At 35.2% G+C, this 23416-nt stretch overlaps 1 protein-coding gene across 1 annotated transcript in view; it reads left to right on the forward strand.

Annotated features, from left to right (window-relative positions):
• Positions 1 to 23416, forward strand: part of TECRL (trans-2,3-enoyl-CoA reductase like) — a 135528-nt gene that overhangs the window by 27415 nt on the left and 84697 nt on the right. The window contains exon 2 of the mRNA XM_070458009.1: positions 15324 to 15375. Within this exon, the coding sequence (XP_070314110.1) occupies positions 15324 to 15375 (52 nt within the window). The remainder of the gene's footprint in view (positions 1 to 15323; positions 15376 to 23416) is intronic.

Here is a 23416-nt window from a genome sequence, read left to right on the forward strand (position 1 = left end):
GAGAATCCTTGTGAATTATTTGTTGGTAATGTAAATTGATACAGACACTATGGATAACAATATGAATATTTCTCAAGAACTTTAAAAGAGAATTAATATATAATACAAAAATCAAACTTTTGGTATATAACAAAGGAAGTGAAATCATTCTCTCAGAGATATCTGTACTCCCATCATTTACAAAAGCTGAAATATGGAAATAACTGGTGTCTATCGACAGATGAATACACACACACACACATATCTACATTATATATATTCAATGAAATATTATTTAGCCTTTAAAGAGAAGGAAATTGTGTCATTTGTAACAACATGGTTGAAACTGAAGATCATAATGCTAAGTGAGATAAATCAAATAGGAAAGGTAAATGTTGTATAGTATCACTTATATGTTAAAAAAAATAAATCTAAGTTGAACTCAGAAACAGAGAATAGAACAGTGATTGCTGGTGGCTGGGGGTTGGGAGAAATAAAGAGAGATTGTTAACAGAGTTTGAACTTTCAGTTATAAGTGGAATAAGGCCAGAGGATCTATTGTATAGCATAACGACTATAGCTGATATTATTGTATGGTATAATTGAAATTTGCTGAGAATAGAATTTAAATGTTCTCACCCAAAACAAAACAAAATGGTAAGCATGTAAGATAATGGATGTGTTAGTTAATTCATGGGTGAAATCTTTTAATAACATATATGTATATCAAATCATGTTATACATATTAAATATCTTATTATTTAACTTGCCAATTATATGTCAATAAGCCCAAGACAAATTTAAATAAAATATTTTAATAAACACATTCACAAAGCTGTAAAAAAGTTTAAAATACTATATTTTGTTATACATATAATTCAATAAATTGATATTCAACCTTTCCATGGGACATTAATTTCTTCAGTGAATGTTTAATAAGTACCTAATATATTAACATCATGAGAAACACTGGGCTGGAAGAGGCACAAGCTGGAATCAAGATTGCCAGGAGAAATATCAATAACCTCAGATATGCAGATGACACCACCCTTATGGCAGAAAGTGAAGAGGAACTAAAAGCCTCTTGATGAAAATGAAAGAGGAGAGTGAAAAAGTTGGCTTAAAGCTCAACATTCAGGAAACTAAGATCATGGCATCTGGTCCCATCACTTCATGGCAAATAGATGGGGAAACAGTGTAAACAGTGTCAGACTTTATTTTTGGGGGCTCCAAAATCACTGCAGATGGTGATCGTAGCCATGAAATTAAAAGACACTTACTCCTTGGAAGGAAACTTATGACCAACCTAGATAACATATTAAAAAGCCAAGACATTACTTTGCCAACAGAGGTCTGTCTAGTCAAGGCTATGGTTTTTCCAATGGTCATGTATGGATGTGAGAGTTGGACTGTAAAGAAAGCTGAGTGCCGAAGAATTGATGCTTTTGAAGTGTGGTGTTGGAGAAGGCTCTTGAGAGTCCCTTGGACTGCAAGGAGATCCAACCAGTCCTTCCTAAAGGAGATCAGTCCTGGGTGTTCATTGGAAGGACTAATGCTGAAGCTGAAACTCCAATTCTTTGGCCACCTCATGCAAAGAGTTGACTCATTTGAAAAGACACTGATGCTGGGAGAGATTGAGGGCAGGAGGAGAAGGGGACCACAGAGGATGAGATGGCTGGATGGCATCATCGACTCGATGGACATAAGTTTGGATAAACTCCAGGAGTTGGTGATGGACAGGGAGGCCTGGTGTGCTGCGATTCGTGGGGTCACAAAGAGTCGGACATGACTGAGAGACAGAACTGAATATATTTATAGTAGATGATAATAACTGTAATAGTCAGTAGAAGGGGATGATTCTAAACAATCAATAGAGTAGGCTGGATCAATAGAACTCTGTGATTTCTCAGATAATGAAGTTGAAAATTCATGGTTTATAATAAGATTTTTGTTAAAAGCCATTTGAATATTGGTGTCATTAGAGTAGAAATAGTTTTTGGCTTAACCCACATAGCATTCAGTACTGGATGCTGAAAATTATGATCACTGTCAGACATCATGTAGATGTGTTATATATTCAATTGTATATGTAAATTTGCAGCTATGAGCCAAGATATGTGGGAGATATATATCTGAGGATTATGAAAATATTTGGCATTAGAAGTCATGAGAATGCATTAGACCAGCTTTCCAGATAAAAGAATGTCTTATCTTTACCCAAGATGTAATATAATGTGATGTAATGAAGGTGTTGAAACTTCATGATTCTTTAATCATCAAACATTTTTAAGATTTTCAGGCACATTAAACAATAAATTTTTCATTGTTCTAAGATGAAATAAAGTATGAATTTGTTTAATTGTTGAAGATAAATTGGTCCTTGAACATGCAATACACACAGTGAAATTTGAAAAGTAATGTGATTACTTTCAGTGGCCAGCATTGTATAGTAGCATTTATGAGCTGCATTTATAGTAAGCCAATGATGCAGAAAAATTTGTAGCAGCTATCTCTGTAGTTTAATGTCAAACAATTAATTACTAATATTAACTTTCTAAAGATAGGTTTCCTCCCTGTTTATTTTTGCATGAAACTCATTTCACATTCTTTATATTTAAAAAAATGTAGTATAAAACTGGTGTAGTCATTAAGACATTTATGACAATCACTTCAAAATGTGAAGTGACCTTTGATGTTTTGGAATCTATCTATCTATCTATCTATCTATCTATCTATCTATCTATCTATCTATCAAGGTTATAAGATATAATGTCCTTCCATACCAGTAGGTTTAATCTAGTTATCTAAAAGACATTCCCGCCACTTTTTGAATGTATATAGAGCAATTTTCAGTCCAGACTAAGCAATGACTCCAAATAACCAATAATAGACAGTAATAAAGATTTCATCCTCACTCATGGCATGTCAACCTGGGTGAGCTATGACTGTGCTCTGAGCTCTCCGTTCCACAAAACCAGGCTGATGAAGCAACTGTTGTATCATTATTTCCAAGTAGAGTGAACAGAGAGGGGGTATCTTAGTTTTAATTGCTATAAAAGTGACATAAATGGGGTGATTTCTATTCTTTGAAATTGACACTGTCCAGTTCTTCCACAGTCCATTGTCCAAAACAAGTCAAAGAGCCAAGTCCAACACAACAAACATCACTTTCAAAAGAAGTGAAAATGAAGAATACAACAAATATTTGCTAAACATAATTAATTTACCAAAGATTTTCAGTTCCCAAGAATCATTTATTCTTCTCTTCAAATAGCAATAAATATAATATATTTAGGAATAAAAGTATTCAAACTGGATAGATTCATATATTTGATGCTTAAAGAAGTAGATGAACTCCTATGTTTTCAGAAATAAGGTTACCCATAATGACTCATTTTCCAAGAGATACTATTAATCTTAAAATGGGAATTTCCTTGAATCTCAAGGTAATATATCTCACATCTTAAGATATTATGCATTATACATTTTTTGTTTTGTTTTTGTTATTGCTTCTGGTATTATGTTGCTTTATCTTTTGCTGAAATTCAGTTTTAGTGTCTTGTGCAGCTTTCAAAAGCAAATAATCTTAAATATTAAGGTTAAATATTTATGTGAGTCAAGAATAGTTTTGGACTTATTATAAAAATGAACACATGGCATATTTCACAGTGGTACCATATTACTTTCATTTTTTGTATATAGAATTTGACAGTTGAGTGTATTTTTAAAAATTAATCTACATGTCTCTTTAACATCTTCAGTAGAAAAGAAGCAAAAAAAAAATTATACAGCAGAGTTAATATCTCAGTCGATTTACAAACCTGATATAAATTTGTAAAAAGTAAGCATCACTCTTCTAAATGTCTGTAACCTATACAATGAAATAATTGAGCTATGTATTTCTTTTCCTTGTCCTCTTACATGATTAATGTTTTTAATAGCTCTTTAACACTTGAGAGCAAATACTGTAAAACTTAGCAATGCAAAAGCCATTTATTTACCTCATTGTTCTGTTTGGGAGTTTAGCATGCAGCTGTTCAACAGTTCTGATGATGTCTGCTGGGCTGGCAAAGACTTGCAGCTCACTGCCAGGAAGCTAGGTGACTGATCTGGGATTGAGCTCTAGGAAAAGGTGCAACAGGGCCATGTGTCTGTCATCACTGGGGAAGTTAACTTAGGATCTGTTACAAGGTGCTGATCAGGGTGTTAGCAGAAAGAATAGAAAATACATGGCCTCTTGAATCTTAGCTTCATGACTTGCACAGTCTCACTTTCAACACATGCTTTTGGTTAAAGTAAATAGCAAGGCTAGCTTAAATTTAACATTGAGGGTAACAATTCTACTTCTTGATGGGAAGACTTGCAAAATGTTGTCATTTTGCAATAGTATCACAGCACAATAGTAGAGAATAATGTGTACTTTTCTTACCAATAAATAGCATATATACATATAAACAATGTAGACTGATACTTCTAATGCTGGACTCATTATTACTTATCACTTCCATTGGTATTTTCACTGTATTTAAGACTTTATTCAACACACATTTCATGACAATGCTTATTCATAAGCATCATATTTTCCTTTTACAACTAAAGGCTAAGCAACTTTGGTAAATGTCTTTGTCATTGTCACTGCAAATCAAAAACTGATAACCAACTATATTTTATCAAAATTTTTTCAAAAGACTATAAATCCTTGGGCTTCCCTGGTGGCTCAGAAGGTAAAAAATCTGCCTGCAATGTGGAATACCTGGGTTCGATCCCTGGGTTGTCAAGGCCCCATGGAAGAGGGCATGGCAACACACTCCAGTATTCTTGCCTGGAGAATCCTCATGGACTGAGGAGTCGGGCAGGCTACAGTTCATGGGGTCGCAAAGAGTCAGACACAACTGACTGACTAAGCACATAAATCCTTACTTTTTCCAAGAATTTTATTCTGATAATTATTAGGCAATTATATCACTTAAATGTGGCCCTGAAACATCTCAGATTGTAAGAAAGAAAATTCAAACTAGATTTAAAATATATCATATAGACATTTTATTTCCCCTTTAGTTCTATTTGAATTTACATTTGATGAACTGTAGTTCAGTTCAAGTCAGTTCAGTTGCTCATTTATGTCCGATTCTATGCGACCCCATGAATCGCAGCACACCAGGCCTCCTTGTCCATCACCAACTCCCGGAATTTACCCATACTCATGTCCATTGAGTCGGTGATGCCATCCAACTATCTTATCCTCTGCCGTCCCCTCCTCCTCCTGCCCTCAACCTTTCCCAGCATCAGGGTCTTTTCAAATGAGTCAGTTATTTGCATCAGGTGGCCAAAGTATTGGAGTTTCAGCTTCAGCATCAGTCCTTCCAATGAACACCCAGGACTGATCTCCCTTAGGATGGACTGATTAGATCTCCTTGCAGTCCACAGGACTCTCAAAAGTCTTCTCCAACACCACAGTTCAAAAACATCAATTCTTTTGCATATTGATGTAAAATTTTTGTATTTATGGAAAAATAACTTTGTCAAAGAAATAAATTAATTAATTTGGATAATGAATCTATCTATCTATATATATATAGTTTATTCCCTATGATTATGAGGCTGAATAATTAATCAGTAAGTAACAGAATATCAATCATTTGCTAAATGTTTTCTTCATAGAGTTAATTTTCATTAATGATATGCGTTGATTATTTGGAAATGAATATAATTGTCATTTGATCACTAGCTTTTATAATAGATGTTTTAAATGATTACTTAATTTTCTCATAGGTGATAACTATTTTATTTGAAAAAGTCCTCCAATATATATGAAGAAACTACTTCATTTACACATTATTTAGGCTTCCTTATTTCAGTAATACAGTGTTAAGTGCAAACTTCCCTGAATGCAAGGATTATTTTGACTTCACAAACTTGCAATAAGAAAGCATAATCAATTATTCAAGAAATAATCATAAACATTAATTTTATAAATATGCTTATAATTCTTTTGTCTTTATGTTTTCCTTTAGTCCTAAAATATTCTCACTTAGGTAATAAAATATATATTCTAAAAAATATTCCAAAAAGGCTATTCACCATGGAAAACTGTGTGGTTTTAAAATCCAACACATTATTTTCTAATTTAATAAAATGAAACATTTCTTTTTATTTATTTATTTTTTTTATTTTCATGGGGCATCAAACTCTACTTGCTATTTTACATTTTCTTTCATATTTTCCATATGTTAGAATATCAAGCTATAAGGCAGAAAAAAATGTATAGAAATAGCCCTTTGTTCAGTACATAATATATAAAGACTATTATTTTCATATTAAATAGAAATGAAATGGCTTGGTAATGGACACTATAAATGAATATTCTAGTCACTAAAGGACATTTAACTTTACTGAAGGATTGCAAAAATTAAATGTTAGTTTTGGAGTGGTTATTGACACTGTATTTATGTCTGCAATGTTGTAATCATATAATAGCTATGTAGAATAAAATCAGATACTCAAAATCATATTTTCAACCACAATTTTATTTCATATTTACAGTACATATGCTATATTTGTATATGTAATGAGAAAATATGCGATATCTATGCTTAGGTAAAATTTATATCTACACATAATTTACTGGGAGCTAAGTATTTATTTAAAAGAAAATTATTTGGAAGAATATATTTTTGAAACTTTCCATGGTGAAAATTTTAAATAATTTATGTATTAATGTTTATTTTTCTGTTTTAAAAATAATTGACAAAATGTGCTATTTTAACATATAAAGAACCATTTGCTATGATAAAAAAATCTGAAATACGTATATATATACATACAGTTTATTTTTTGGGGGGGGCACTGCAAAACCTTTTTTAAAAATAACCCACTGTAGTATATAAAGAGCTTCCCTGGTGGCTCAGACAGTAAAAGAATTGCCACTTTCAAAGTTTCAAAAAGTAGTAATAGTGAAAAAATATTATTTTGTGAAATACTGTGGTATTTTCAAAAGGGGGAAATTCAAGCAAACCATAAATTGCACTTTAATGTGAAAATATTTTTCTAAGTCCATCAACTTAAATGTTGAAAACAGTAATGATGATGCAAAACTCAACTATGATTACTAGAAATATAGGTATAAATTTTTTGTTCAACTAACAAACATCAATTACCTGTGTACTTAATATTTTAAGATTAAGTCATTCTGATTATAAAGAAAGATTAATGAAGAGAATTTTAGAATTTCAGATGACAGAATACTTTTTTATCCCAACAGGGCAATTAATTGTGATTTACAAAAATGAATGTATTATTGCAAAGATAGTTGGCCCCTGTTGTTTAAACTGGCTTAAAGTAGAAATTATTATGAAAAGAACTCTTAATGAATTTACAGAGACATTTATTCAGTAATCAGAAAGTCTTATATGCTCTATTAATGACCATAGTTTCCTCTTTTTGTGCTCTGAATACAACTAAAGTACTAAAAGAGTCAACAAAGCACAATTTTTTGGTGAATTGAGCAACACTTACTGTCTGAATCATTTCATGGTTAATCATATATTTTCCTGCTGTATTTGACTAAAATTGCTCTAGAAAAGGGCAGTTCTCAAAGATTTATTCAAAGTCAGCAGCTTTTTCTTTTTTTTAACAAGCAAAATTTAAATGTAACTTAATAAAAAAAATTAAAACTTTGTGAAAAGCTTGTAATGATAACCCGCTTTCCACAAGAAGGTTTATTTGAGGGTAGCATAATGGTAGTCTTGGAAGTCTATAAATTCAGGAGCAAAAATGTGTATATGCCAAGTTAGAAGATTGGCATTTATTGTATGCTGGGTTGAAAAATAAAGCATATAATTTTTCCATAGTAATCTACTTGTGAGAGATTTTTTGTATCAGATCAAGAGGCTTCTGTTTTCATGCAAATATTTTTTTTCCATTTATTTTTATTAGTTGCAGGCTAATTACTTTACAATATTGTAGTGGTTTTTGCCATACATTGACATGAATCAGCCATGGATTTACATGTATTCCCCATCCCGATCCCCCCCTCCCACCTCCCTCTCCACCCGATCCCTCTGGGTCTTCCCAGTGCACCAGACCCAAGAACTTGTCTCATGCATCCAACCTGGGCTGGTGATCTATTTCACCCTTGATAATATACATGTTCGATGCTGTTCTCTCACAACATCCCACCCTCGCCTTCTCCCACAGAGTCCAAAAGTCTGTTCTGTACATCTGTGTCTCTTTCTCTGTTTTGCATATAGGGTTATCATTACCATCTTTCTAAATTCCATATATATGTGTTAGTATACTGTATTGGTCTTTATCTTTCTGGCTTACTTCACTCTGTATAATGGGCTCCAGTTTTATCCATCTCATTAGAACTGATTCAAATGAATTCTTTTTAATGGCTGAGTAATATTCCATGGTGTATATGTACCACAGCTTCCTTATCCATTCGTCTGCTGATGGGCATCTAGGTTGCTTCCATGTCCTGGCTATTATAAACAGTGCTGTGATGAACATTGGGATGCATGTGTCTCTTTCAGATCTGGTTTCCTCAGCGTGTATGCCCAGAAATGAGATTGCTGGGTCATATAACAGTTCTATTTCCAGTTTTTTAAGAAATCTCCACACTGTTCTCCATAGCAGCTGTACTAGTTTGCATTCCCACCAACAGTGTAAGAGGGTTCCCTTTTCTCCACACCCTCTCCAGCATATATTGCTTGTAGACTTTTGGATAACAGCCATCCTGACTGGCATGTAATGGTACCTCATTGTGTTTTGATTTGCATTTCTCTGATAATGAGTGATATTGAGCATCTTTTCAGGTGTTTGTTAGCCATCTGTATGTCTTCTTTGAAGAAATGTCTGTGTAGTTCTTTGGCCCATTTTTTGATTGGGTCATTTATTTTTCTGGAATTGAGCTGCAGGAGTTGCTTGTATATTTTTAAGATTAATCCTTTGTCTGTTGCTTTGTTTGCTATTCTTTTTTTCCCAATCTGAGGGCTGTCTTTTCACCTTGCTTATAGTTTCCTTTGTTGTGCAAAAGCTTTTCAGTTTCATTAGGTCCCATTTGTTTATTTTTGCTTTTATTTCCAATATTCTGGGAGGTGGGTCATAGAGGATTCTGCTGTGATTTATGTCGGAGAGTATTTTGCCTATGTTCTCCTCTAGGAGTTTTATAGTTTCTGGTCTTACATTTAGATCTTTAATCCATTTTGAGTTTATTTTGTGTATGGTGTTAGAAAGCGTTCTAGTTTCATTCTTTTACAAGTGGTTGACCAGTTTTCCCAGCACCATTTGTTAAAAAAGTTGTCTTTTTTCCATTGTATATCCTTGCCTCCTTTGTCGAAGATAAGGTGTCCATAGGTTCGTGGATTTATCTCTGGGCTTTCTATTCTGTTCCATTGATCTATGTTTCTGTCTTTGTGCCAGAAACATACTGTCTTGATGATTGTGGTTTTGTACTATAGTCTCAAGTCAGGCAGGTTGATTCCTTCAGTTCCATTCTTCTTTCTCATGATTCCTTTGGCTATTTGAGGTTTTTTGTATTTCCATACAAATTGTGAAATTATTTGTTCTAGTTCTGTGCAAAATACCATTGGTAGCTTAATAGGGATTGCATTGAATCTATAGATTGCTTTGGATAGTATAGCCATTTTGACAATATTGATTCTTCCAATCCATGAACACAGTATATTTCTCCATCTGTTTGCAAATTTTTGCTGATAGCTTTATTTTACACTTCAACAAAAGTGACTTAATACTTTATTCTATTCTATATGGTATGCTACACATTGAAACACAAACTATGATGCACCAAGTAATTGTCTTCAAGGATTTCATAGACTGTTAGTACCACTAGCATGTATACACAAGATTCAGTTCACTTCATTTCAGTAGTTCACTCATATCTGACGTTTTATGAATCCATGGACTGCTATGCACCAGGTTTCTCAGTCCATCACCAATGCTCGGAGCTTACTCAAATTCATGTCCATTGAGTCGGTGATGCCATCCAACTATCTCATCCTCTGTAGTCCCCTTCCTGTCCTGTCTTCAATCTTTCCCAGAATCAAGATCTTTTCAAATAAGTCAGTTTTTCACATTAGGTGGCCAAAATATTGGAGTTTCAGCTTCAGGATCAGTCATTACAATGAACATTCAGGACTGATTTCCTTTAGGATGGACTGATTGGATCGCCTTGCAGTCCAAGGGACTCTCAAGAGTCTTCTCCAACACCACACTTCAAAAGCACCAAATTCTTCGTGCTCAGCTTTCTTTATAGTCTAAATCTCACATTCATACATGACTACTGGAAAAACCATAGCCTTGTTTAGACGGACCTTTGTTGGCAAAGTAATGCCTCTACTTTTTAATATGCTATCTAGGTTGGTCATAACTTTCCTTCCAAGGGGTAAGAGTCTTTTAATTTCATGGCTGCAATCAAGCAAAATCATCTGCAGTGATTTTGGAGCCAAAAAGAGTAAAGTCTGACACTTTCCACTGTTTCCCCATCTATTTCCCATGAAGTGATGGGACCAGATGCCATGATCTTAGTTTTCTGAATGTTGAGCTTTAAGCCAACTTTTCCACTCTCCTCTTTCACTTTCATCAAGAGACTCTTTAGTTATTCTTCACTCTCTGCCATAAGGGTGGTGTCATCTGCATATCTGAGATTATTGATATTTTTCCTGGCAAACTTGATTCCAACTTGTGCTTCTTCCAGCCCAGCATTTCTCATGTTGTACGCTGCATATAAGTTAAATAAGCAGGGTGACAATATACAGCCTTGATGTACTCCTTTTCCCATTGGGAACCAGTCTGTTGGTCCACGTTCATCTCTAACTGTTGCTTCCTGACCTGCATACAGGTTTCTCAAGAGGCAGGTCAGATGATCTGGTGTTTCCGTCTCTTTCAGAATTTCCCACATTTTGTTGTGATCCACACAGTCAAAGGCTTTGGCATAGTCAATAAAGGAGAAATAGATGTTTTTCTGGAACTCTCTTGCTTTATCAACGATCCCGAGGATATTGGCAATTCGGTCTCTGGTTCCTCTGCCTTTTCTAAACCAGCTTGAACATCTGAAAGTTTGTGGTTCACGTATTGCTGAAGCCTGGTTTGGAGAATTTTGAGCATTACTTTACTAGCATGTGAGGTGAGTGCAATTGTGCAGTAGTTTGAGCATTCTTTGGGATTGCCTTTCTTTGTGATTGGAATGAAAACTGACCTTTTCCAGTCCTATGGCCACTGCTAAGTTTTCCAAATTTTCTGGCATATTAAGTGCAGCGCTTTCACAGCATCATCCTTTAGGATTTGAAATAGCTCAACTGGAACGCCATCATCTCCACTAGCTTTGTTCACAGTGATGCTTTCTAAGGCCCACTTGACTTCACATTCCAGGATGTTGGCTCTAGGTGAGTGATCACATCATCGTGATTATCTGGGTCATGAGGATCTTTTTTTGTACAGTTCTTCTGTGTATTCTTGCCACCTCTTCTTAATATTGTCTGCTTCTGTTACCATTTCTGTCCTTTATCGAACCCATCTTTGCATGAAATGTTCCCTTGGTATCTCTAATTTTCTTGAAGAGATCTCTGGTCTTTCCCATTCTGTTGTTTTCCTCTATTTCTTTGCATTGACCGCTGAGGAAAGCTTTCTTATCTCTCCTTGCTATTCTTTGGAACTCTGCATTCAAATGGGAATATCTTTCCTTCTTTTCTTTGCTTTTCACTTCTCTTCTTTTGGCAGCTCTTTCTAAGGCCCCCTCAGGCAGTCATTTTGCTTTCTTGCATTTCTTTTCCATGGGGATTGCCTTGATCCCTGACTCCTGTACAATGTCATGAACTTCCATCCACAGTTCATCAGGCACTCTGTCTATTAAATCTAGTCCATTAAATCTATTTCTCACTTCCACCTTGATAAGGGATTTGATTTAAGTCATACATGAATGATCTAGTGGTTTTCCCTACTTTCTTCAATTTAAGTCTGAATATGGCAATAAGGAGTTCATGATCTGAGCCATAGTCAGCTCCCGGTCTTGTTTTCACTGACTGTATAGAGCATCTCCATCTTTGGCTACAAAGAATATAAACAGTCTGATTTCAGTGTCAACCATCTGGTGATGTCCATGCATAGGGTCTTCCCTTGTGTTGTTGGAAGAGGGTGTTTGCTATGACCAGTGTGTTCTCTTGGCAAAACTCTATTAGCTTTTGCCCTGCTTCATTCAGTATTCCAAGACCAAATTTGCCTGTTACTCCTTTGACTTACTACTTTTGCATTCTAGTCCCCTATAATGAAAAGGACATCCTTTTTGGGTGTTAGTTCTAGAAGGCCTTGTAGGTCTTCATAGAACTGTTCAACCCCAGCTTCTTCAGTGTTACTGGTTGGGGCATAGGTTTGGATTACCGTGATATTGAATGGTTTGCCTTGGAAAAGAACAGAGATCATTCTGTCGTTTTTGAGATTGCATCCAATACTGCATTTTGTACTCTTGTTGACAATGATGGTTACTCCATTTCTCCTACGGGATTCCTTTCCACAGTAGTAGATATAATGGTCATTTGAGTTAAATTCACCCATTCCAATCCATTTTAGTTCGCTGATTCCTAGAATGTCGACATTCATTCTTGCCATCTCCTATTTGACCACTTCCAATTTGCCTTGGTTCATGGACCTAATTTTCCAGGTTCCTAGGCAATATTGCTCTTTACAGCATCAGACCTTGCTTCTATCACCAGTCACGTCCACAACTGGGTATTGTTTTTGCTTTGGCTCCATCCCTTCATTCTTTCTGGAGTTATTTCTCCACTGATCTCCAGTAGCATATTGGGCACCTACCAACCTGGGGAGTTCCTCTTTCAGTTTCCTATCGTTTTGCCTTCTCATACTGTTCATGGGGTTCTCAAGGCAAGAATACTGAAGTGGTTTGTCAGTCCCTTCTCCAGTGGACCACATTCTGTCAGACCTCTCCACCATGACCTGACAGTCTTGGGTGTCCCCTCACGGCATGGCTTACTTTCACTGAGTTAGACAAGGCTGTGGTCCTGTGATCTGATTGGCTAGCTTCTGTGATTATGGTTTTAAGGTGTCTGCCCTTTGATGCCCTCTCACAACACCTACTGTCTTACTTGGGTTTCTCTTACATTGGACTGGGGTATCTCTTCACGGCTGCTCCATTAAAGCGCAGTCGCTGATCCTTACCTTGGACGAAGTCGCCCCTCCTGACCTTGAACATGGAGTAGCTCCTCTCAGCCCTCCTGCCCCTGTGCAGCCGCTGCTCCTTGGATGTGGGGTTGCTCCTCTCGGCCGCCGCCCCTGACCTTGGACGTGGGATAGTTCATGTCAGCCGCTGCCCCTGACCTCGGACATGGGTATTATGTGCCCTCAAATAGCGGGAGCTGAGCCTACAGTGAACCCTACCTGAGGAGTTGTTAATCATGAGAATTATTACTATATTATACATTATTATGTTTTTAAATAGATGGCTCTTGAAAAGACTGATGAACAAATATTTGTTACTCTAGAGAATAGTACATGGATCTTAGGCATCTTTGTCAGAAGCCACAACATATAATGGTGCTTTGTTATGTAATGTTATTTATGGTTGTTAAATAACAACGAAATAATGGAGTGAGTATTGTTAAAACAAACCATCACCTTTAAAAAAATATAACTCAAAAATCAAAGTTTAATAATCAAAATTAAACCATGATATGTTTAAGCTTATAAATATATACTATCCTCTCTAAAATTTTCAAATATTTTCCAACATTTAGAAAAGACAATGATATGAAGAACTTAAAATTTCACACTAACAGAATCATTTAGGTTTCTTTTGTAATTTAAAGCATAATACAAATGAAAAAATTATCCTTCTTCAGTGCTTGAAACTTCCTGGTTTAGTAAACTATAAACACAGAAGAAATAAAAAATTCTGAATGGTTTGTCACACTTGGTTACAGGAGGTAATGGAATACAGTAAAATAAATTTACTCTTTGTTATGCTTTTGATTTATAATACAATACTAAATATAATAATTTCAATAACAACTGTCTAGAATATGAATATTATTATGTACCATCCTTTTGGACACTTTTTTTTCATGTTATCTTCCCAAAATAGCCATAAGAAGATGTTAATGTAGCAAAAACTAAAATAAACCATGCACACAATATTCTATATTTGTTTAGAGAAAGGAAATATATTTGACTTGCATGAACATGAAAATATCTTTGACATAGACCTTGAAGGATTGTTGCATTTATCATAAGGCAATGGGAAATTAGATGCAGGGGAATTTCAGTTTGCAAGCTGGCTAGGGACTGAGTTCGAAAGTCAGAAAGTACTGTGATGGTTTGAAGTGCTTTGATAAAACTCTTATCATAATGAATTTTCCTATTTAGATGAAGAAACATCTTCCCTTATTATCTTTTCTAACATTTTATTATATTTATATTATATTATATTTCTAACATTTTATTATATTTATTGTTTAGTTGCTAGGTCATGTCCAACTCTTTGTGACTTCAACACACCAGACTTCCTTCTACTTCACTGTCTGAGTTTGCTCAAATTCTTGTCCATTGAGTTGGTAATGCTAAGTAATTATCTCATCCTCTGCCACACTTTTCTCCTTTTTTCTTGTTGTTGGAATTTTCTACTCCAAAGGTTCTTCCTGACCCAGGACTAGAGCCTGTGTCTCTTGCATCTCCTGCATTGGCAGGTGGATTCTTTATCACTGTGCCACCTGGAAGCCCTTTCCTAAGATTGGAAAGATTTAATTTCTGTAGATTAGGACCAAATAATAATATCCTTAAAGAATCAAAAATATATCTAACAGATTTGTGATGGTCCCATGGCACCTTTGGGTGAAAATTTTAAAAACATAACTATGAGGCTTATAATATTTTATTTTTCTACATGATATTCTGAAGTAAATATCTCTTTTATTTGTGTAAATAAATTTTATATCTCTGGATTCCTCTGATAACTCTTTTACTTTATTTCTTTTGAATTAATTCATACTTTTAATGGATAATCCCACCAATTTGGAAGTCAGAAACTGAATATTACAGGCAGAGAAAATTAATAAAAATAAATTTTGAAATAAAAATTTGGATGACCTCATCATTACATTACTGCTGCTATATGTAAATACAAAACTTTGGCAAAACCCTTAAAGAGGGAATGTTTCAAAATCATCAGATATGTAGTGACTAGAGAGCTAAACAAAAAAGCTAGGCATTTTGTACTTATTTTATATTTTAAACATATTAAACAAATGTTTTCTTATTAAATGAATTTGAAGCAAACAAATGAATACTTTTTGTTAATCATTCTCTCCATTTTTCAGGTGACACAAAAATCTACCATTCATGATGTTAAGCAGAAATTTCACAAAGCATGTAAGTATTACATATGATTTTGAATTTATATTACAGTCTTTTTCTCAAATTGGTTCAGATTTACCTATAAGAATAAATTCAATAGTATGATGGAAAGAGAATGTGGAAATCATATTTTTATGTGGAACTCAGAAATAATACCATGCTAAACACCCCTTCATCGTGAACATTTTCATATCTACCTCTTCTCACACTTTAATCTTCAAAACCCAAAGTTTATTTGAACTTTTCCATTCTAACAAGAAACATCCTATATGTGAAAGTCATTAATCAATATAAGGTATTTCTTTATATTTAAGCAAACAAAGAGCATTTTCTTTTACTTCATGTATTTATACTGATTAAATATCTATCACATAGGAATACTTAAAAATTTCATTTAAATTGTTATTTAATTTTATTAGTGGCTAGATTTTCCTCATTAATAGATATCCTATTATTATTTCTTCCCAACCCAGGGATCGAACCCAGGTCTCCCACATTGTAGACAGACACTTTGCCATCTGAGCCACAGGGAAGTACTATTATTATTTATAGGGAAATATATATATATATATGAAATTTGTTTAATTTTTATTGTTATAACTTTTTGATTAGTTTACCTATAATTGTTAACATAGTGATGATGCCTATAATTACTAGTTAACAATTTTTAATGAACTTCATTTTTAGTGCATTTTTAGATTCACCATAGGTTGTTCAGAAAGTACATAGAGCTCCAGTGTTCCCCTGCCCCACACATGGACAGCATGCATGCTCTGTCCCAGTCGTGTCTGACTTTTTGGGATCCCATGGGCCCTTCTCTCCATGGGATTTTTCCAGGCGAGAATACTGGAGTGGGCTGTCATTCCTCCTCCAGGGGATCATCCTGACTCAGTGATCAAACCCTCATCTCCTGCATTGAAAGTGGATTTTTTATGCTGGGCAAACACAGAAGACCATGGGCAGCATTCTCCACCATAACATTCAGAAGAGTACATTTGTTATACTCCCTGAACCTACAATGACACATCATTATTGCCCTAAGTCCATAGTTCCAATCTTTACATTAGAATTAATTTTGGTGTTGTACATTCTATAGGTTTTTGAAAAGGAGCATTTTCAATACTTCTAGATTTATTTGAACAATGTTTCTTTTCAGAAAATATTTAAAGCTAATAATTTAATATACCAATTAAAAAAAATACTTGAGTAAACTAGGAAAAATTATTTCATTATTTTCTTTCAGGAAAGATGCAGTATATTTACTGAATACTTTATGTATATGACATTATGATAAGCATAATGAATAAATGAAGACAGAAAATTTCTCATTAGCCCTCAAAAATTTTCTCATGAAGAAGATTCTATACATATATATAAATATATATTATATATTACATACATTATATCAATTATATTATATTCATAATATATATTATATATACTATATATGTTATATATATCTATATAAAGATATATCTTGTTGATATTTCTCCTAGCAATCTTAATTCCAGCTTGTGATTCATCCACCCTGGCATTTGCATGATCTACTCTGCATTTAAGTTAAACAAACAGGGTGACAGTATACTTGTCACCTTGACATTCTCCTTTCCCAGTTTGGAACCAGTCACTTATTCCATGTTCAGTTTTAACTGTTGCTTCTTGGCAAGAATACAGGTTTCTCAGAAAACAGGTAAGGTGGTCTGGTATTCCCATCTCTTTAAGAACTTTCCACAGTTTGTTGTTATCCACATAGTCAAAGGCTTTAGTGTAGTCAGTGAAGAAGAAGTAGGTGTTTTACTGGAATCATTAGAAAATTTCTCTATGATCCAACAAATGTTGGCAGTTTGATCTCAGGTTCCTCTGCTTTTACTAAATTTGTGTTATACATCTGGAAGTTCTCTGTTCATGTACTGTTGAAACCTCACTTGAAGGATTTTGAGCATAACCTCAGTAGCAAGTAAAATAAACACAACTGTACTGTAGTTTGAACATTCTTTGACATTACGCTTCTTTGGGATGGGAATGAAAACTGACCTTTTACAGTCCTGTGGCCACTGCTGAGTTATCGAAATTTGCTGACATATTGAGTGTGACACTTTAACAAGAACTTATTTTAGTATTTTAATTAACTCAGATGGAATTCCATCACCAAAACTGGATTTGTAAGTAATCAGTTTAGTTCAGTCACTCATTCATGTCAAACTCTTTGCAACCACATGAACTGCAGCACCCCAGGCCTCCCTGTCCAACAACAACTCTTAGAATTTACTCAAACTCATGTTCATTGAGTCAGTGATTGCTACTCAACTCATCCTGGGTCATCCGCTTCTCCTCCTGCCTTCAATATTTCCCAGCATCACGGTCTTTTCCAATGAGTTGGTTCTCAGGTGGCCAAAATATTTGAGTTTCAGGTTCAGCATCAGTCCTTCCAAAGAATATCCAGGACCGATCTCCTTCAGGATGGACTGGTTTGATCTCCTTGCAGTCCAAGGGACTCTCAAGAGTCTTCTCCAATACCACACTTCAAAAGCATCAATTCTTTGGTGCTCAGCTTTCTTTATAGTCCAACTCTCACATCCATACATGACTACTGGAAAAACCATAGCTTTGACTAGATGGACCTTTGTTGACAAAGTAACGTCTCTGCTTTTTAATATGCTGTCGCTGGTCATAACTTTCCTTCCAAGGGGTAAGCATCTTTTAATTTCATGGCTGCAATCACCATCTGCAGTGATTTTGGAGCCCCAAAGATAAAGTATCTCACTGTTTTCACTGTTTTCCTATCTACTTGCCATGAAGTGATGGGACTGGATGCCCTGATCTTAGTTTTCTGAATGTTGAGCTTTGAGCCAACTTTTTCACTCTCCTCTTTCACTTTCATCAAGAGGCTCTTTAGTTCTTCTTCACATTCCAGAATGTCTAGCTCTAGGTGAGTGACCACACCATCAGGGTTATCCAGATCAAGAGCTTTTTTGTATAGTACTTCTGTGTATTTCTGCCACCTCTTCTTAATCTCTTTTGCTTATGCTATTTCCTTACTGTTTCTGTCTTTATCATGCCCATCCCTGCTTGCAGTGTTCGCTGGGTATCTACAATTTTGTTTAAAAGACCCCCAGTCTTTCCCATTCTATCGTTTTCCTCAACTTCTTTGCTCTGCTCATTCAAGAAGATCTTCTTACCTCTCCTTGCTATTCTCTGGAATTTGGCATTCTGTTGTGTATATCTTTTCCTTTCTCCCTTGCTTTTTGCTTTTATTTCCTTAGCTATTTGCAAAATTTCCTCAGACAGCCACTTTGACTTCTTGCATTTATTTTTCTTTGGGGTGATTTTGGCTTCAGCCTTGTGTACAGTGTAATGGATATCCATCCATAATTCTTCAGGCATTCTGTCTATCAGATATAATCTCTTGGATCTATTTGTCACCTCCACTATATAATCATAAGTAATTTGATTTAGGTCATACCTGAATGGCCTAGAGGTTTTCCCTACTTTCTTCAATTTAAGAGTGAATGTTGCAATAAGAAGCTCATGATCTGAACCACAGTCAGCTCCAAGTCTCGTTTTTGCTCACTGTATAGAACATCTTCATCTTCAGCTGCAAAGAATATAAGCAATCTGATTTTTGTACTGACTATCTGGTGATGTCCATATGTAGAGATATCTACTGTGTTGTTGGGAAAGGGTGCTTTCTATGACCAGTGTGTTCTCTTGACAGAACTCTTAGTCTTTGTCCCGCTTCATTTTGTACTCCATGGCCAAACCTACCTGTTACTCTAGAAATCTCTTGACTTCCTATCTTTGTATTCCAACCCTCTGTGAGGAAAAGGGCTTGTGTGTGTGTGTGTGTGTGTGTGTGTGTGTGTGTGTTAGTCTAAGAGGTTTTGTAGGTCTTCATAGAACTGATCAACTTCAGCTTCTTCAGCATCAGTCGTTGGGGCATAGACTAAGATTACTGTGATGTTGAATGGTTTGCCTTGAAAACAAATGGAGATCATTTTTTGTTTGTTTTTGAGATTTTACCCAAGTACTGCATTATGGACTCTTTTATTCACTGTGAGGATTACTTCATTTCTTCTAATGGATTCTTGTCCACAGTAGTAGATATAATGGTTATCTGAGTTAGATTCGCCTATCCTTATCCATTTTAGTTCACTGATTACTAAGATGTCGATGTTCACTCTTGCCATCTCCCACTTGATCACATCCAAATTTACCTTATTACATGGACCTAACATTCCAGATTCCTATGCAATATTGTTATTTACAGCATTGGACTTTACTTTATCCACCAGACACATCAACAACTGAGTATCATTTTTGCCTCGGCCCAGCCTCTTCATTCTTTCTGGAGCTATTAGTAATTACCCTCTGCCCTTCCCCAGTAACATACTGGACACCTTCTGACCTGGTGGGCTTATCTTCTGGTTTCGTGTTTTTGCCTTCCCATACTGTTTATGGTTTTCTCAAAGCAAAAATCCTGGAGTGGTTTGCCATCCCTCTTTCAGTGAACCACGTTTTGTCAGAACTCTCCACTTTGACCCCTCTATCTTGATATCCCTACATGGCATGTTTCATAGCTTCAGAGTTACACAAGCCCCTTCGCCATAACAAGGCTGTGATCCATGAAGGGGAAAACAGGTTTAACCAGTTTAAAATTCTAGAAGAAGGTGAGTTCTGATATTTTACCATAAAGACATGTCAGATTTGGACATGTTAAAAAGAAACAAAATGAATTATATAGTGGAGAGGAAAATAAAAAAGAAAGAGAAGTGCAGAGATCTATAATGGATTAATTCTCTTTTAGGTTGGTAATTAAAAATTCTCTGTATATTTATGCCAGTATTTTCTAAATTATTGATGCTCCAAATTTATATCTTACATAGTGTATGTGAAAGATGTTGCCCTGGTTGTTTCCATGAGTATCTCCAGTTTATTTAGATTCTAAATGCAGTTGTTTTATTAAGCTAGCAATTGAATTGCCATCCTTGGAAAGACTTAGTAATTTTATCTAGTAAAGTGGTTTCAGAAAGTTTAGATTGCAGTAATAAGTGTGAAGACACCAGAAACACTTTTCTTACTGTAAAGTAGAAAGATATGAAAAAATATTTCATTTAATAATGATAGTATAAATTTATTATTTCTATTATTGTCTGAAAACAAGTAAATTAATCAGAAACTAATGTATATTTAAAAAGAATGTGCAGTCAGCTTGATGTGTGATACTGTGACTGTTTTTATGTTAGTCTGTATCTACATATAGACATAATTATATGTCAACAAAGTTTTAGATCCAGTTCTAAATTTATGTATGGGCTTCTTTTATGACTCAGTTGGTAAAGATTCTATCTGCAATTCAGGAGACCCTAGTTCAATCCCTGGGTGGGGAAGATCCTGTGGAAAAGGAAATGGCAACCCAATCCAGTACTCTTGCATGGAAAATCTACTGTCAGAGGAACCTAGCAGGCCACACACAGTCCATGCAGCCACAAAAAGTTGAACATGGTTTAGCGACTAAACCACCACTACATTTATGTGGTCTTCACAGGTGGCTCACTGGTAAAGGACCTGCCTGCCAATGCAGGAGATTCAGGGGATGTAGGTTCAATTTATGCACTGGGAAGATTCCCTGAAGGAAGAAATTGCAACCTACTCTACTATTCTTGCCAGGATGATTCTTTGGACAGAGGAGCCTGGAGGGCTACAACCCATGGGATATCAAAGAGTTGGACACAATTGAGCAACTGAGCACACACTACATTGACATTGTCTAGAACTTCTTTCTAGTAATTAGGAAAGTGAGGTGTAGTACCTTGTGAAAACTTCTAGAAATAACCAGTTTTATGACTGGACAGTTGAAAATATGACAATATGATTAGTTTTAATATCTATATTGAAGGTAGTAAGACATAAACACTTAGGGATTTCTTGAAAATTATTATTTTTATTACTTTTCAAAGAACAGCTCTAAACTTTAATAGCTTTAAATAAATTATAACTTTCCTACTGTTTTCAAAATTACCTTTCCTTTAAAAGTATATCTGTCACTTTAAGAATCTCCATAAAATATTGCATTTATTAGGATGCATTTCAAAAAAATATTAGTCTTCAGTTTATAAAGTACAGAAACACAAAACCATTTTTCCATATTACATGACAGAGACATATCTAGATGTCAATTAAATTATGCTTAATTCACTAAAAAATATTGCTAAATCCAACAATATATGACTGTATTCAGTTCAGTTCAGTCACTCAGTCATGTCTGACTTTTTGCAATCCCATGGACTGTAGCACACCAGGTTTTGCTCTCCATCACCAACTCCCAGAGCTTGCTCAAACTAACGTCCATTGAGTTGGTGATGCCATCCAACCATCTCATCCTCTGTCATCCCTTTCTCCTCCTACTTTCAAACTTTCCCAACATTAGGGTCTTTCCTAATGAGTTAGTTCTTCTCATCAGGTGGCCAAAGTATTGAAGCTTCAGCTTCAGCATCAGACCTTTCAATGACTATTCAGGACTGATTTCCTTTAGGATGGACTACTTAGATTTCCTTGCAGTTCAAGGGACTCTCAAGAGTCTTCTCCAACACCACAGTTCAAAAGCATCAATTCTTTGGTGCTCAGCTTTCTTTATGGTCCAACTCTCACATACATGACTACTGGAGAGATGATAGCTTTGACTATACAGACATTTATAATGTCTCCGCCTTTCTGTCTGGATTGGTCACAGCTTTTCTTCCAAGGAGAAAATGCCTTTTAATTTCATGGCTGCAATCACCATCTGCAGTGATTTGGAGCCCAAGAAAACAGTCTGTCATCGTTTCCATTGTTTCCCCATCTATTTGCCGTGAAGTGATGGGACTGGATGCCATGATCTTTGTTGTTTGAATGCTGAGTTTTAAGCCAAGTTTTTCACTCTCCTCTTTCACTTTCATCAAAAGGCTCTTTAGCTCCTCTTTTCTTTCTGCCATAGGGAAGGTGTTATCTGCATATTTGAGGTTATTGATATTTCTCCCCAAAATCTTGACTTTAACTTGTGCTTCATCCAGTTTGGCATTTCGCGTGATGTACTCTGCATATAGTTTAAAGTAGCAGGGTGAAAATATATAGCCTTGACATACTCATTTCTGACTTTGGAGCCAGTCCATTGTTACATGCTCAGTTCTAACTGTTGCTTCTTCATCTGCATACAAGTTTCTCAGGAGTCAGGTGAAGTGGTCTGGTATTCTCATCTCTTGAAGAATTTTCCAGTTTCTCGTGATCCTTACAGTCAACAGCTTTAGCATAGTCAATGAAGCTGAAGTAGATGTTTTTCTGGAACTCTCTTGCTTTTTAGATGATCCATTGGATGTTGCCAATTTGATCTCTGGTTCCTCTGCGTTTTCATAATTCAGCTTGAACATCTGGAATTTCTTTGTTCACACAGTGTTGAAACCTTACTCGGAGAAATTTGTTTGCTAACATGTGAGATGAGTGCATTTGTGCAGTAGTTTGAACATTCTTTGGCATTGCCTTTCTTTGGAATTCGAATGAAAACTGACATTTTCCAGTCCTGTGGCCACTGCTGAGTTTTCCAAATCTGCTGGTATATTGAGTGCAGCACTTTCACAGCATCATCTTTTAGGATTTGAAGTAGCTCAGCTGGAATTCCATCACCTCCACTAGCTTTGTTTGCAGTGATTCTTCCTAAGGCCAACTTGACTTAGGAAGTGACTGTATACATAATTATAAAAAAGAGTGATCTGTTGATCACCTCACTATTTCATCCTTTTAACATATTTTAAAATTTGCTAGTATCATTATTTATTAAAATTCATAAATTATTTAAACAGTAAAAATACATATTACATGTGGTTATATATTTTACATATACAGTTGTTTTATAACTACAGTGTTAGAACTATAATATTTTTTCCAGTCACTTATGTTTCTGACACCAAGTGATTTTTTATTAAGATACTTCAAATGTTGGTTATTTCTAGGTCTTAGAGTTACAATAGGAATGTGTGTTAATTTTGTAAAGAAAATTATATATATTTGTAACTATTATCAGAAG

This window comes from Odocoileus virginianus, chromosome 29 (genome assembly GCF_023699985.2).
Source record: "Odocoileus virginianus isolate 20LAN1187 ecotype Illinois chromosome 29, Ovbor_1.2, whole genome shotgun sequence".
In the NCBI taxonomy this organism is placed as follows: domain Eukaryota; kingdom Metazoa; phylum Chordata; class Mammalia; order Artiodactyla; family Cervidae; genus Odocoileus; species Odocoileus virginianus.